General features: G+C 45.0%; 1 protein-coding gene across 21 annotated transcripts in view; it reads right to left on the bottom strand.

Annotated features, from left to right (window-relative positions):
- The window catches only part of MADD (MAP kinase activating death domain), a 115,781-nt gene that overhangs the window by 71,007 nt on the left and 28,737 nt on the right, over positions 1-16,037 (bottom strand). For 14 of the 21 annotated variants that reach the window (XM_090033122.1, XM_090033107.1, XM_090033105.1 and 11 more), the window contains exons 3-12: positions 11,794-12,408; positions 9,948-10,251; positions 9,147-9,278; positions 7,791-7,904; positions 6,976-7,056; positions 5,137-5,193; positions 4,199-4,377; positions 2,619-2,854; positions 2,062-2,218; positions 62-165 (exon numbers count right to left, since the gene is read on the bottom strand). In XM_090033122.1, the coding sequence (XP_089889248.1) occupies positions 62-165; positions 2,062-2,218; positions 2,619-2,854; positions 4,199-4,377; positions 5,137-5,193; positions 6,976-7,056; positions 7,791-7,904; positions 9,147-9,278; positions 9,948-10,251; positions 11,794-12,408 (1,979 nt within the window). The remainder of the gene's footprint in view (positions 1-61; positions 166-2,061; positions 2,219-2,618; positions 2,855-4,198; positions 4,378-5,136; positions 5,194-6,975; positions 7,057-7,790; positions 7,905-9,146; positions 9,279-9,947; positions 10,252-11,793; positions 12,409-16,037) is intronic. The other 7 variants (XM_090033110.1, XM_090033115.1, XM_090033118.1 and 4 more) reach the window with 1 other exon arrangement.

Here is a 16,037-nt window from a genome sequence, read left to right as displayed (position 1 = left end):
TGAACTAGGGAGGGAGGGTGCACATTGACCTAATGACACTACAGCTCAGAAAATTACTCACTTGGGGTATCACCATTAATGTCACATTTCATCATCTCACTGACAAAGTCACCGAGGGAGGAGTAGGAGGAGCTTGAGTCATCATAATCCACGCTGTCACTGCCACTAGCACGAGAGAGAGAGAGGGATAGAGAGAGAGAGAGCCTTAGCACTGCTTCTGAGTGTCTGTCCAAGTCCCATGTCACACTGATCCCCACGCATGAGCCACAGTTGTCTAGCTGGCATCAATCTGGGACTGAGGTCTGACTTCTAATTCAGGGCATATTTGATAATTAAGGAGTAGGCAAAAAACAATTTGGGAAGTGCTGGACTAGGTTGAGCACAAGTCATCAGGGCTCTCAAAGAGGAGGGGAAAAGCAGTAAGTATGAAGGAATCAGCAAGCACAAGCAAAAGAGCTTTCTTTTTAGACTAACAGAGAGCCAGCACTGTCTGTGCATTTGGTCTGTCCCCTGTGCTTATATGCAAAAAAAGTTCCTGTCCCAAGGCTCTGCATGCTCAGAGGCAAACAACAGAGCAGACAAAACCATCTAAGGTGGAGGCAGAACCACCAAAAAAATATGAACTGCAGTTATTTATATTTTATTAAATATATGAATGAAAATAGTGGTAGATTAACACTAACAAACCTCACAGAACTGTAAATGTAATGCCTCACTCTGGGCTGAGCTTTCTAGCACCAATGTGATAACCAGCATCTAGCCACTACACACTAATGAAATCTGCAGTGATGACATTTGAGACTTTAACTCAGAGTCAACTTTCAATATGCAGTTTTCCTTTTCTGATGCCTTTCCCCCCCAAAAAATGTGTAAAGGCAAACAGCCCAGGTGAAAGAAGCAGAAGGGAAGAAGGCAGAGAGAAGAGCATGGAAGAAAGAAGTACAGGTAGTCCTCGACTTACAACGTTTCAAGTTATAACATTTTGCACTCACAACGTTTATAAATTTACACCGTTTCAACTTTATGACGTCAGTTTTGACTTACAACACTTGATCCGATGTGACACCACACCAGTGAACAAGTTCACTGCGTCACATCTCCCTGGAGAGTATCTGGCCAAACTTCCTTGGACGCTTTCTTCAAGAAAGCAGACAAGACTCCAGAAAAAACTGCAACCAAGACTCCTGAGAAGACTTCAGCTAAGAACCCTTCAAAAAGTTCAGCAAAGTCACCTCAAAGAAGTCCTTCCAAATCAATATGATTGCTATTTACAATATAAATACATTAATGTAGCTATATTACTCATCTATACTTGATGAAGTACAAAATTCTGGGGTATTTTTGGTGAAAATAGGGTATCAGGCCTTGGTTCAGGAACCAATCCCCCATTTATAACCTTGTTTCTTATGAGTAAATTGGTTCCGAGTTACAACACTTCAATTTAAGACATAGTTTTCAAGAACCAATTGTGTCCTTAGTCTGAGGACTGCCTGTACTGAAGTGCAGGTGTAGCAGATAGCAAGAGGAAGCAAGAAGAGACAGAGGCAGGAGTGAAGTTAAATAAAAACTAAAAAGTGAAGATAAACAGCTTATACAACAGAGCTAGCGAAGGAATCCAAGGCTGCTGTGATACAGAGCATTAAAGGAGGAAAATTACTAGCAATGTTTTCCACAGGCTAAAGAGACAATAAAGAATTGGATAAATTCTTGGAGGAAAGGGGAATCAGTAGCTGTTGAGCACAGGAGTTAGGGACACAGCCCCTGAATTAGAACTTCCTAAACCTTAAATACTGGAGGCTGAAAGTGAGAGGAGCAGTGGAAAAAAACTCTGGTCATACCCAGTTCACACTCCCTTTTACCATCCACTTTCTGCCACCGTGCGACACGGGATGCTGGACTAGATGAATCTATAGTCTGACCCAGTAAACGGCAATTCTTATGTGCTTATGAGGAAGTCTGGGAAATCAGAAGAGTAGTATGAGACAGAAAACAGGGAGATGACTTGAATATCCAAAAGTGACCATTAATAAGCAGCTGAATCATGTCATGTTCTCCACTAACCTGTCATCAGTTGGGTCAGAGTCTGTTTCCTTCTCTGTGGGCACACACAATGCTTCAGCCAGCTGGGAATTGCTGTCATAGACACGATAATGGATTGGCTGCAGCTGATGTGCATACCATTTTGGTTTGTCACCAATCAGGGCTGGATCAAACATGTCTGCACAAAAACACAAGGAGGGAGAGTTAATTGGATTTATTCAACAGTATCATGGCAGCCTGCTGACCCCAGTCACAGCGAGATCACACTGAGCTATGCACAGCACAAATAAATTTAAAAAAAAAGATGAAAAGAGAGTCCCTGCCCTGAGGAGTTTACAGTCTGCAGACAGAGAAGAAAAACAGGTGAAAAACAAGGAAATGACTGGAAAGGGAAGAATGACAACTGTGACAACAACACAAGCCACTGGGAAAAGCACATCCTAGTTCAAGGAGTTGTATTTGAAAGGAAGATTCCTTCAAAAGGAAGCATTAGAATCCACAGCTGGAACAGCACGGTGGCTACCCAATTTCTTCCCCATCAGAAGTTTTGGCATTCGGCAGACAGGAGCAAGACTTACTATTGTGGATCCTTTGAAAGGCGTAGTTAGTAGGATTGAGTGACCATTCTCCAAAATATTCCACTGCCTGTGTCCGGGACAGTTTGTCTGCAAAAGGAGTTTGCTTTGGTCTGGAAGCAAGAAAGGAATTGGCCTGAAAGGCCACCACTGGCCGGGGGAAGAGACGAAGAGTGCGAGTATGCATCTGGAAACCCTGCAACACGTTTGCAGAATTGAAGAACCTCACCATAGCAACCCTATGAAGAAAACAGATGGGGAATAAAACTAAAGGAGAGAGGACAAAAGAGGGCCTCAAAGTCTCACCCAAATGACAATATTTCCCAGTAAAAGTATCTTCTGGGAAGGAAAAGGTAATCCAATGCAAAAATGACTGCCCCTGGGGAACAGCACTGTCTCAAGAAAGTACTTGGTTTTAAATGCTCTTTTTTCACTCGAACGTTTTTTGGATCCCTCAATACACATGGCTGCCATGGAGCAACATCCTCCTTTGCAACAGCTGACAGAAATTGCTATCAACTGGCCAGACCTCTTGCATTATATTTCTTAGACCCCCTCTACATATTACAGGTACTGAAAGTTAACTGTGTCATTACTTCAGAACCAGCTATACATGAAAAGTATTTAATCACACAATAAAAAGCTCCAACCAGTAATAAAGTTAGACCTTGAAAATGTGTATGAACTTCACAGCTGGTTGCTATTCAACTTTAATTTGCACATGTAGCAGGGTCTCCCCTGCAGCTGGGAGCCCTGTAAGCTGTGGGCTCCCAGCCACAGGGATGCACCAGAGTTCCCTCTAAGCTGTATGGCATGCACGGCCACGCAGGTGCACTCATGCCACGCTGTCAGGTGTGCCTGCATGGCCACACACACCACACAGCTTAGAGGGAATGCTGGTTGGGACTCTCAGCCTAGCAGCTGCAGACTCTGGATCCCAGCAACACCCCACAACTGCCAGTACATGGGTGCCCTCCATGACAGGGAGCACCTCAACTTAGGGGGCTGCAGCCACAAGAACTTGATTCTTGCTGGCACAGGAGAGCCTAGGATCGGGCTCAATCTGCATCTGCAATAAGTCACCTTGGGATCTAATGTGCAGTCCCACAATTGTGCCTCCTGCCACGCACATATGGCATGGCAGGAGGTGTGATTGTGTAGCTCACACATTAGATCCAATCACGCCTTTACCTACACGTGTAGACAGGGCCTTAGAGTAAATACAACTGTGTGGAAAGCAGCAAATGCAAATGTGTGTAATGTAACCTGAATTCACATTGTTAAGCTGTGAAAATCCAAAGGAGAGAAACTGAACTGGGGGGGAAAAACAGGTTAAAAAAAAAAAAAGGCAAGAAGTCCAGAAAGGTAGCAACCACAGGACATGGTCATTCTATCCATCCACTTGGGCAACTTGACACAAACTTCAAGGTAGCCACTGCCTCAATGTTTTTGTTTCTTGAGTTACTTTTAGCTGTCAGCATTTAGTTGAAAGAGAGACAGGCTTGCACCTCAGAAATCCCTGCACTCCATCCCAAGTGCAAAACCTCTGGAGATATGACACTTGTGTTCCAGCTCAGCCTCACCTGGTAGCCACGTCCACAGAGTCCACATCGTTACCATAGATCAGAGGGTTGAACTCCGTGGAAGGAGTAGACTGCAGGTCATTCTGTGGTCTTCCCAGGAGAAGTGTCATTTCTTGTCCCTCGTGGAACTTCTCTAGGTTAAGAATGGGCTGGGTATTCAGACTCATGCTGGCCAAAGCCTGAGAAATAAGTCACACCCACAGTCAGCATGAAACCACTTTTCATGCACTAATATTGTGCATACAGCTGCACTGCCTCCTAGGCAATCACAACAAGGTGTACCAGGCTTTAGCATGCTTCCAGGAACATGTCTCACACCATCCTCTGCCCCTATGCTCAGCCAAGAAAGAGAACCCTGTGCTGGTCTCTGAGCCCTGCCTTTGCTAAACTGACTCAACAGTTCCTTCACTAATGGCACAGTCCTGGAGATGGGCTCAGACTGCTGACCGGCTAATAACAATAAACACAGATGTCTCCAAGAGTCCAAAACCTGCCAGGTTCATGAGTGTGTAGCACTCTGGATCCCAGCAGCTTGACAAATAGTTATTCCTATCTGCACCTGAGAGCCATCTCCAGTGTTCAGAAATATCCTCCTTGGGCCTGAACAGTGCCATAGTATTATTGTGTCCAGCACCTCAGCAGTTAGCTATTGGAGTCCAGTATCCTAGGACAATGCATGGGTATCTACACAGTCATACCCCTACAAAGCTAAAGCCATCCCAACCCCTGAGAGCGTCATCCAAGTCTTAATAATTGAAATGCACTTTCAAGAAGTTAAACCTTTGCAACCAAGGGAGCCCCCCATTTCCCTCTCTGCCCCATGAGCCTCCTTCCTCTAGCCTCCCTTTGATTATTTCCAAAAGTCAATAGGAAAAAAAACACAGAGAAAAGGAATAAAATGGAAAGTTGAGGGGGAAAAAAGAGTAAAATAAAAGAACCTTGTTGTCAGGCGTGAGCAGCTGTTGCTGAGTGATTGCAGTCATGCTAACCAGACACTGGAGGCAAGATGGAAGATCACATGACAACACCAGCAGCCAATCAGAGCCAACACGAACACATGACCACAGAGAGACAGATGGAGAAAAAAAAATTCTATTACTACCAAATATCACAGATGAGAAAGGAAATAAAAGGGACCACAAATGGGCACAATTCCTGCGAGAGGCCAAACTGTTTCACCCCAGACCTTTCTCCTCTGAAAATGAGGGCACTTCAGTCCACTGGCTGCCAGAGATCTTTTAATGAAAGCTTAAAATCCAGGGTCCCAGGTGCTATGCATGGACACTTAAAACCCTAGTGTTCTATGTCAGATGTTAGCCTAAGTGTCCTAGAGGAAAGTTTCTCTGCTATGTCTCAGCTGGTAGTCAACCTTCTCCCTCTTCCTCCCCAGCAGTTACCTTGCAGTGGGGAGATGTATTCTGAATTTGGTGGAGTGTTTACTACCCCTTGATGGAAGTTAACAAAGAAATATCATATTGTGTTATACTAAAGTTCAACTTCATCCTGGTATGTGGGAGTTTTGATGAATAGCCCCCTGAACTACAAGAAAAAATAAACAGATTGTGGGGTCACAGTGTAATTTCTACTGTTGGATCATTTTCTGGTGATGTCCAAAGGATACCAAGTTTTCTACTGTTCTACATATATAGGGCAAAGAGAGAGAGAAAAAACAGCAGCTCTCATCAGGTTTACAACACACTTTACCTGTAGGGATTGCATGCACATGCAGAGGGGGAAAAAAGAAGAAGAGAAAAGAAAAGAGATAAAACCTGCTTCACTGGATCATCCAGTCATGACCCAAGCTAATGGATGTCAGAGGTGGGACTGAGACCTCAGACATAGATAATGGAAAAAGAGGAAACAAGGGGAACCAAAAAGAGAAAAACAGGGTTAATTTGGAGTCTAAAGCCTACACAGAGTCTATAATGGAGGGACTGCAACCTTCTACATTAGTAAAAAAAAAAAAAAGATGCAGGAAAACTGGTCCCAACCCATAGCAATTCTAATAGGTTATGTGTGGTATCTCAGGCCAGGTCTCAAAAGGTACCCCCTAACTGGACCTATAAAGTCCTCAGGAGATTTCTCTACTTCCTTACTAGCTTACTTCTTTGAAGGGCAGAGGTAACAAGCAACGTCTTAGAGATCAGTATCCATGTCACCCACAGTATTCTACAAGCCTGAAATGCTGCTGTCCAGCTTGAAATTTGGGGGGGGGGGAACAGTGGGGTGGGAGGGAGGAGTCTAATGGTCACCTGCTAAAGGGATACTCCTAGCATCTTTAACAGGCAAGTTGAGGACTTCTCAACAAAGCAGGAGGGGAAAAGAAACCACAAAAGAGAAAACTAATTAAGTAAATGAAAGTGAATTATTCTGAGTAGACTCAGAAAGGTTTCTGCAAATGAAAGGACTATGTCAGGCTTGGGGCGCCTCAGAGACAGCAAAGTTACCAAAGGAGCCATACGGCCTTTGGGCCTCTAGAGAGTATATCCCTGCAGCTTTGTTACTCATCTTTCCATACTGACAAAATATGCCAGAGCAGGAGGGATCTTCCAGCAGTCCTGCTTTCTGTATTCATGGTCAGTCTAAAAATTACCCATCACAATTATACACAGCTGCCAAAAAGACCACTCTGAGCATTTTTTGTTCTAGGACAAGTGCTATCCACAGCCACCCTCTTACTCAGGTTGGGAAGCCAATATTTCAATGATCTGACAACACCTGCCGAGTTTCACTGGAACTTACTCCTCTCCCCACCAGCCTCCAAGTGCCCTGCTTACCTGTTTCAGGTGCTTTTTCAGCTCTGATGCCTCTGGCTCTGGTAGAATTGGCAACATTTCTGCATTTGTTGGAACAATGACCTGGAATTAAACAGCAAAACAAATCCCAATAGTATCCACAACCAGAGTAGATTCCCTCGGCCTTACCAGACATACTAGAGGCCAAGGCATAAAGGATAGACACTGAGATGGCATCAGCACTTTGATTTTCACTCCCTGGGGTTATTGTTTAATGGAGGAGTAACTTTACCCTTTATAACACAAAACAAAAAGTTTAACCAGGAGTTTCCCTCCCTTCAAAATCCTGTTTATTAGAGGCTGTTACCTGCATTTCCCTTGAAACAGCATTACTACTACCACCGGCATATGCTGTCCCCTTTAAATTGCCACACCACATGCTACTGAAGCATTGTTACTAGACCTAGTTCTATTCATCCTGCTTATGAATTGAGAGAAGATATAAAAAAATAGGATCAAATCCGCCAATCAATGGGCTTTCATACCTTCTTTCCTGATTCATTCTACCTCTGCACTTCCCCACAAAGCATGTGACTGCTCGAGTTTAAGCTATCCTGTAAACTACAGAATCTCATAATGAAATAAGATGAATACTGTTTTTTCAAGTAATTTTCAACTCAAATGGGGAGAAAAGTGTGGGGGCAGGACTGAGGACAGGCATCATAAGAGCAGAGAGGCAGAAGGCAACCTGATTTCAACCACATGTTCATTTGTGCCTCTGCACCTTATTTCTCAAATCCACCATGGAACTGTGATCTATCATCAAAACTACAGGTCTCCAAGCAGGGATCACTTACCTTATTGGTGTCCAAGTCAACCAGCCACACATCATCAGGCATTTTAAAGTCTAGTTTGTAAAGAAAGAAGCTGGCTGGAACTCCAATGATGTATGGTGTGGGAGCCAGGAGTAACTGGAGAGGAGACACATGCATTAACAAGAGCAAGATCTGTATTGGTAACTCCTCCCACTGCCACCACCCTACATCCTAAATACATTAACTACAATCTGATCAGTTACTACAGCCTGTAACCATCCTACACATCATCCAAGGGACAGGTAATAAAAAGACAAAGTCCAAAACTCCTGAAGCAGGAGGAAAACATCTTTCCCAAGGACAAACCAAAACGAATGAGCTTTCCCTTGGCTATGTAACCAAACTCTTGGGAGAAGGATTTAACAGAATCCCAACAGCTTGCTGTACTCGTCATAGATCCAAAGGAAAAGACGTTCACAGCAAAGCTCAAGCTAGAGTAAGAACAGGTCAGACATATATAAACAAAAGCACAAATGCAGAGTGAATCAATTTTGTACCCCTCCAGAAAGAAAGCCATTTAAAAAAGAAACCCCCACAAAAACTATCTGGGTTTCTAGGTTGATGGCTTTCCTAAGGCAGCACAAGCAATGGAGAAGAATTTTCAAATTTGCACTGAAAAACTACAGAGAGATTCAAGTTGCTTTCAACAGCAGAAGGTAGAGAGGAGAACACTCACATCAACAAAGAGATACGATGGGGAAAGAAAAATTACATTGAGTTGCTTAAGATATGCGGCAGAGTAAGACTAGCAACTTGGAGGTAAAAGGGTCTTTTGTTCCTTAAATCTCCAGTCAACCCTAGCTGGAAAGAGTTCTTGGGGCAGAAGAACTGTGAGAGCAGCTGCAGAACAGCAATGGAATCAACAAAGTAACCTGACTGCTGCCTCTCCAAGGCTATAATGGTGGGCTCCTGCAGGAAGCCTGCTGCCAACAGAACCAACTCTGAGGAAGGAATTGCAGATCATACTGTTTACTGAATGGGAATCTTTGACAAGATCTTAAAAAAGGGACCCTGTGCCTATTTCTGAATAGTCACTGGATAGGAGTACTGATCTGCTCTTGTCCTTTGCAAGGCGTCCTTCCTCTCCTCCCTTAACGGTGCAGCTGGTCAGTGGCTTCTGTTGTAAATGGGACTGTTTTAAATGGAACTCTGTTAGCAGTTCAAGAAATGATTTGGGATTAAAAACACTATGTAATGCAAAACTACAATTCACAGTCATGTGGGATTGACAACACATAAACATTGCCCCTGCGCAGAGGAGGGTTTAAGAAGAAAATTACAGCCCTCTTTGAGGAACACAACTTTTGCAGCAAGGGCAAGTGAGAAAATACAATGTACCTGCTCTGCAGAAGCCATGCAAGTGGGCAGCAGTGGAATTACTGGGAACATGTACTCTAGTGGATAGATCATAGCCACAAATGCCATCACAGACATGGAGAGAGCATTATAATCTCGGGATTGCAGCACAACCTGTGGCCAAGAAAACACATGTTAGTACCACAGTCATCACTTTTCTAGGCTGTAAAGGATCTCAGGGTCCACAGTAAACTACGCACTGGTCCAGTATTTCCACTGGGATATCAGACTTGCTGCTCTGCCTCCCTGTTGTTTGGCAATGATGAAATGTCACGACCCAGTACCAGCAAAATAAGCTTCTTAAACCAGTGGTTTTCAACCTTTTTAGACTTGAGGCACACCCTGGAAAATGCCAGCTCTTAATTTTCATTCAATTTTTGACTACAGAAAAAATCAGACAATTTTTCTGTTGCAAAGAACTCAGAAAGACCTGCAGCATGTTTTCAACACTGTGGATTCCTATTTGAAACCTCTGTGCTTATCTTGTGAATTATGTTTGCATACCTAACAGTGCTAACAATGTATGGCACCCCCTCAGCACCCCTGAAAGGATGTCAAGGCATGCCAGGCTAAAAATCACCATCTTAAAGACTGCACAGAGAACAAAACCCTCCCACACTGGAATCTCAAGTACAGCCCAACATTCAAAAACTGTTCCCTACAACCATACTATTTACCTCTTCATAGTTAGGTTCCTGATCAGCTTTGATTTGGAGTTGGGTTAGTATAATCTCCTGCAAGAGACATGCCTGAAAACAAAACCCAGTTTTTCATTCCTCTCACCTTATGCTCCAGAAGGATACAGGACAGCACCTGCAAACAGGCCTCCACACCCAGTAGTTCCAAAGGCAGATGCAAGGGGAAGTCCACCAAGGTGAAACGGGATGGATCAGGGAGGGCAAAGGTCAAGGCTGGTTGCAACTCATGTGGCAAGACTTCCACATCCACCCGCTTTTGACCAGCAATGGGTACAGGTGAGCGGAGCAGCCTGTAAATCCAGGCTTCTATCTCACGGAGATCATGTAGCAGTGCACTGGACTTCTCCTCCACCAGGAGAGAGCCCGTGAAAATTCGCCACATGGTATCCCTGTGCAGCAAGACAAAAATTAAGTGAATCTCATTAATGCAGTCTGGTGCTGCTCCACAAACTCTTGAAAATCTCCTCCATGGCAGACAAAAATGTATCTAGCTCTTACTGGTCAGCCAGGGAAAGGGAAGAGTTGTTAAAGCAGAGATAATGGGAACATAAACCCTTTGATTACAGTAAGAGCCACAGCTATAACAGCTTGGTCTGGTAACTTATCAGCTAAACAGGGCCCAAACCCACCAAAGAAACCCCAGAACAATAGCCCATTGTTGCAAGGGACTCCACCCCAACACAGCATTAGGAAGCCCGGAGTCACTGGAGGTCACACAACCAAAGTCCTAATGCTTACAAATATTTTTTCTTCTTAGGAACATGGGAATTCTGCTAACCTGGCAAATTCCAGTTTAGTTAATAACAGCATAGCTTGCAAAATACCCTCAGCAATTTCTATTTGTTCTAATATTCTTTTTTAATTGCCTGTCCTAAACTGTTGAATAACTGGGGGCTGCTAAGCAACTGAAGAGTCCCACAGCAGAGGTGGCCACATTTCAGATGTGAAAACCAATTGTTGCAGGTGTTCCTTGACACGTGAGAGAAATGGGTATCCAGTAACAGAAATATTCCTATCCTCTGGCCCTTTTGTGATGCTCCCATTTACAAAAGTATTCAAACAACATTTCCAGCTTGGAGATCTGAAAGTCACTCTTGCTTATTAAATCTCCTGAGCAACAGGGCTCACAGTCTGAGACCTAATCTAAGCACCTCTTTCACAGCTGCACACTTGGCATCAAAATATTCCCTTCCATAAGATGTAGTCTATATTTCCTCTTTTTGCTGACATACTGGAAAAGAGCAATCTCTTTCTGGTCATTAAGTACTGTGAACTAAACACAACACAGAAACAGTCATACAAAACACTTTTGCCCCTCCTGCTCTCTAATGTGATAGCTTGGTCTACACATCCAAAACCAGTGTGAGATGGCAGAAGAGGAGGGGTTTAGATTGCTGCTAAAAAAATCTTTGGTCTCTCTTAACCATTCCCACTCCCAAAGTTGTTTCCCCTCTAAATGACCATTTAATGCCCACTATTTTATTTCACAAGCATCAGGTACACTTCTCTTCCCCTACCTAAGTTGAAATTTGTTATTTCTTAGCTATGTTTCTAACCGGTGAGGATATCAATCCTGGCATGCATCACTGGCACTCAGATAATAAAGGAACAGTGTCAGTGATGAGATTTAAAAAGGACATATCATGTTTTACGGTACTAACAGGATGTGGCATAACATAGGTACTTCACATAGGCGGAGGTTAAAATCAGATCAGGTTACTGAAACAGAGAGCAAGAAAGGTTAGCAAAAAGAAATGTAAAGCATTCCCTTTGTCCAGCAATTCTGAATTAGAACAGTTATGTCTGACAGCTACCTGCATCCATCCCTCACCTCCCTGTCACATAAACACACATCAAGATCTTCTGCAGCAGAAACTAAGGCAGGGACACAGCCCTTGGACACAGGAAAATTCCTAACTCTCCCCACATACCTCTGCACTCCTCGAGGGATGCCTAGCTTCTTGCCCAGCAGCCGCTCACTGCAACAGTCCACCAGCCTTTTCAGGGTGTACAGACACTCACGGAACGTGGAGAAAAAGGGGTAGTGGCTCAGGACGCACAGGGAAGTCAGGGTGCTGTTCCGGGAGCGGTGAGCACCTTTGGTCAAACGCTTACTGCGTGGAGACCGGTTCACATCTGGAGTAGACTCTGTGCTTGGTGCCTGCAGTGAAGAGCCACCCTCTGAACTCTCATTGCCCACTTCTTCTTGGGTGACAGAAGTGTCCCCAGCCTTGGGGGCTTTCTGTCCATCCCGAACTCGATGCCCACCAGTGCCTTCTCCCTTCTCCTTGGGCAATCGCTTCTGGAAGGAGCGGTAAAAGTTGACACATATCCCATAGCGAATGACACCTGTATCCTTGTCTGTGAGTGTGAAGACAAAGGAGGTGTCATCACGCAGACTCATGCGTTTCTGCCGTACACTTAGACATCCCTCTGGTTGGCAGAAGAACACCACATCAGGGGGCAAGGGAAAATCCACATGGTCTTCTAGCGGGTAACGTCGGAGCAATTCAGGGGTCTGGGCAACACTGTCACTGCTCGGCTGCCTACAAAGAGCAAAACCATACGACGATTAATCACAGTATAAACTTTGACCATCTCACATGCAACCTGTGCATATTCCCAAGTCCAGTTCAACCCCTTGTTCTCTCTCTAACACATGCACTGAGCACAGCTTTTCAACTGTCAGTCATGCAAAAAAAGCCCAGGAACACAAAAGGAAAAAGGCAAAGGAACAGTTTGCAACATCATAACCAGGAATCCGAGTTTTCCACTCGCCACAGAAAACCAAGGAAAATTTTCCCCTTTAAAAGAGAAAAATGCAAGAAACCATGGGTTTCCCCTTGCAGGCTGGCAGCCTTCCAGCCTGAAAAGTTGCTGCTTGGGGCTAGGGAAGACCAGGGATGCCATGTGCATGCATGTGTACACACATACACACGCACACAGCCAGGCAGGGTGGTGGGAGCAGCTCCAGCAGCTGCACACAGGTAAGTCTATTTGGGCAGGGGGAGGAGGGTGTGGGGCTGGACGGCCAGAACTAGGGAACTATCCAGAGGGCTCTGTGTGTGTGTGTGTGTGTGTGGGGGGGGGGGGGGGGGGGGGGGTGGAGAGGAGGAGGTCATATGTGTACATGAGGCAAGGGTGTGGGGTAGGAAGGGAGGCAGGTGCCTGCCAGTGCTGGGGAAAGGAGTCCAGGCATTGAGGTTACAGCAGGGTAGGGGGGCTGAGGCAGTGCTCGGTGCCACTGGCAAGCCCAGCTCTGCACTGTTATCAGTGGGGCCCACCCAGAGGTGCCTGCCCCTCCAGCAAGGACAGGGAGCAGAGGGAGGCCCTTCAAGGGTGGCGGGGAGCTGCATGGTCAGGCCAGTGGTGCCACAGGCCAGTGTCTGTGCTCCCAGGGGCAAGGGCAGGGTGGCCAGGAAACATTGCCCAAGGCGAGGGGGGCGTGGCCAGGCCGGCATGGGAGCCCCAGCCACAGGAATCCCCTTCTCCTCCCTCCAACCCATGCCAGTGCCAGACTTGCTCTGCTGCTGCCCACATGTGCTACAGCCGCCACACTCTGGCCCAGGCAGGACAAAGAGCACCTGGAGCCCCTTGCCCTCCTTCTGCTGCCTGCAACATGGTCTTGGCCAGAGCTGCGCTTAGTTTGACAGCACTGCTATGGAACACAGTGCCAGTTCTCCCTGCCATGTGTCAGCCCCAGCCACCAGTGCAGGGCAGTGCATAGTGCCCCAGCTGCCGCCTGTGCTTCTGCATGAGGTATACTGATAAAAAAAAACCCAAATCAAATGCCAAAATATACAGATATTTAGAATTTATTATAATGATTGAGGCACTGCTAGGCTTCCAAAATGCTTTAAAATTGGGAATATATTTAAAAAAAAACCATTGTGTTCAACTGATATCCATCTATCCATTGTGGCATTTGATTTTTATTACAGAAAAATGCAGATTTGGGGATTTTTAATCAGAATTTAGGATTTTTTAACAGAGTAAACCAGGATCCCTGATCATAACTAAGATGGAAAGGGCAGCTCCTGGGAAATGATAATCCATGGGTGTACTGTTACAAGAATGTGTCACCCTGGTAAGAGGAGTTTCCCTGAGTTTAGTTTTTAAAGTATGTTTAACTGCAGAAGTCTCTGGGTAACACTTAGTCAGAGAAAATGCTGCTTTTTTCTGTTCCAGACTTGGCTCCTTGAGTGATAATGCAGGCAGCATGACCCAAATCCAGTTGATTTTACCCTTGAAACAGATATTGAGTGAGAAAAAAAACTGCATTAATTCCCAACCTGAGACAACAGGGAACCATCAGTCAGGCCCCAGGAGAAGCTCAGAAAGACAGAAATATGCAGATGCAATGATGATGCCATGGAAAATCCCCTCTTACCACAGCCATTGTGCATTAGTTCAAATGCCCTAACCTAACTGACACTCTCCACCAGTGGGTAGAGATGCACTTTATAGACTAAATCACAGATGCATGAGCTTTTGTGGGCAACAACTCACTTCATCAAATACTGAGAAGGACATGCACAGAAATAGGACTGCTCTGTGCATGTCCTTCTCAGTATCTGATGAAGTGAGCTGTTGCCCACAAAAGCTCATGCATCTCTAACGTAATTAGCCTACAAGATGCATCTTTTCCTTGCCTTCTGCCTGACTTCAAACTAACACAGCTCTCACTCCCCACCACTAACATGGCCCACTCAGTCTACCTGGCAGAGATCACCTAAATGTCATTGTCACCTATGAGCAAGACAGTGAGAAAGGAAGTTCAGGAGCTTCTTTGTCAACAGACAAGGACAAGTCCTCACAATGTCCTGCCACATCCTGGAAAGTAGGCTGTGGTACAAGGAGAGAGCTGTGAAGTTCAAATTAGGTCAGCAATCTCCACGGGGGGGGAAAAACCACTTTGAGATCACAGCTAGGGAGCTACTGAGATAGAAGTATACTAAAAATCAAGGATAAGTGGGTACCTGAATTGATGTACAATGCATAAGCTATAGTAACCGCAGTGGAAATGTACCAGATCCAAAAACCAAAATATGCATAGAAATCAAAGGGAGAACAATTCTGAAACTTTTCTAGCAAGAAAGAAAAACAGAAGAAAGTAAACAGTTTAGTTTCTATTAAGATAAAACCATATTATAAGCAGTCTTTGTTCATGTACAAGGTTGGCTAAGCAAATGTTCCTACACAGTCAAAATAAGATCTTTTGGTTCTTTATTAGATAAACCACAGTACAATATTTTTGCTTTTGATAATCCCAAAGGACAAATCACGACTCCACGGAATCAAAATCAGTGGCAAAATTCCTACAGAGATCAGCGAAGCCAAGATTTCAGCCCATAAATTTCACGAGACATTTTAGTAACAGGACAAAAGTATTTGTTCTGTTTTGATTTTGAAAGTGGCACTTATACTTTATATTCCCCAAACTGCAAAACTTGTTAAATTAACATGTAGGAATATCTAATTCAGCGGTTTTCATAATGGTGGCTAATGGGGCCATTGGTGGTCCCTGGAGAGCTATCTGATCAGATAGCAAGTGCTACTTCTTTCTTGTTTCCAACTAATGAACTGTAGTAAAAGAAACTGAAAAATATTAACTACTTTCCTGCTATAATTGTCAAAGGGAAGTTGTATGCATCTCGAGCAGGTACAAGGAGGTGATCCTTCCCTTCTATGCGGCACTGGTCAGGCCGCAGCTGGAGTATTGCATCCAATTCTGGGTGCCGCACTTCAAGAGGGATGTCGACAGCATGGAGAGGGTCCAGAGGAGGCCCACTCGTATGATCAGGGGACAACAGGGCAGGCCCTATGAGGAGAGGCTGCGGGACCTGAACCTGTTCAGCCTCCACAAGAGAAGGCTGAGGGGGGATCTAGTGGCCTGTTATAAACTAGTCAGGGGGGATCAGCAGGCATTGGGGAAGTCACTGTTTCCCCGAGCACCGCCAGGAGTGACCAGGAATAACGGTCACAAGTTGGCAGAGGGTAGGTTTAGGTTAGATATCAGGAGGCGCTACTTCACCATCAGGGCAGCTAGGGTCTGGAACCAGCTTCCAAGAGAAGTGGTGCTTAAGAGGAGGTTAGATGAACATCTTGCTGGGGTCATTTGACCCCAGTATTCTTTCCTGCCATGGCAGGGGGTTGGACTAGATGATCTGCTCAG

Source organism: Crocodylus siamensis, chromosome 2 (assembly GCF_052110815.1).
Source record: "Crocodylus siamensis isolate JL-2025a chromosome 2, ASM5211081v1, whole genome shotgun sequence".
In the NCBI taxonomy this organism is placed as follows: Eukaryota; Metazoa; Chordata; order Crocodylia; family Crocodylidae; genus Crocodylus; species Crocodylus siamensis.
This window is presented reverse-complemented; position numbering and strand designations above follow the sequence as displayed.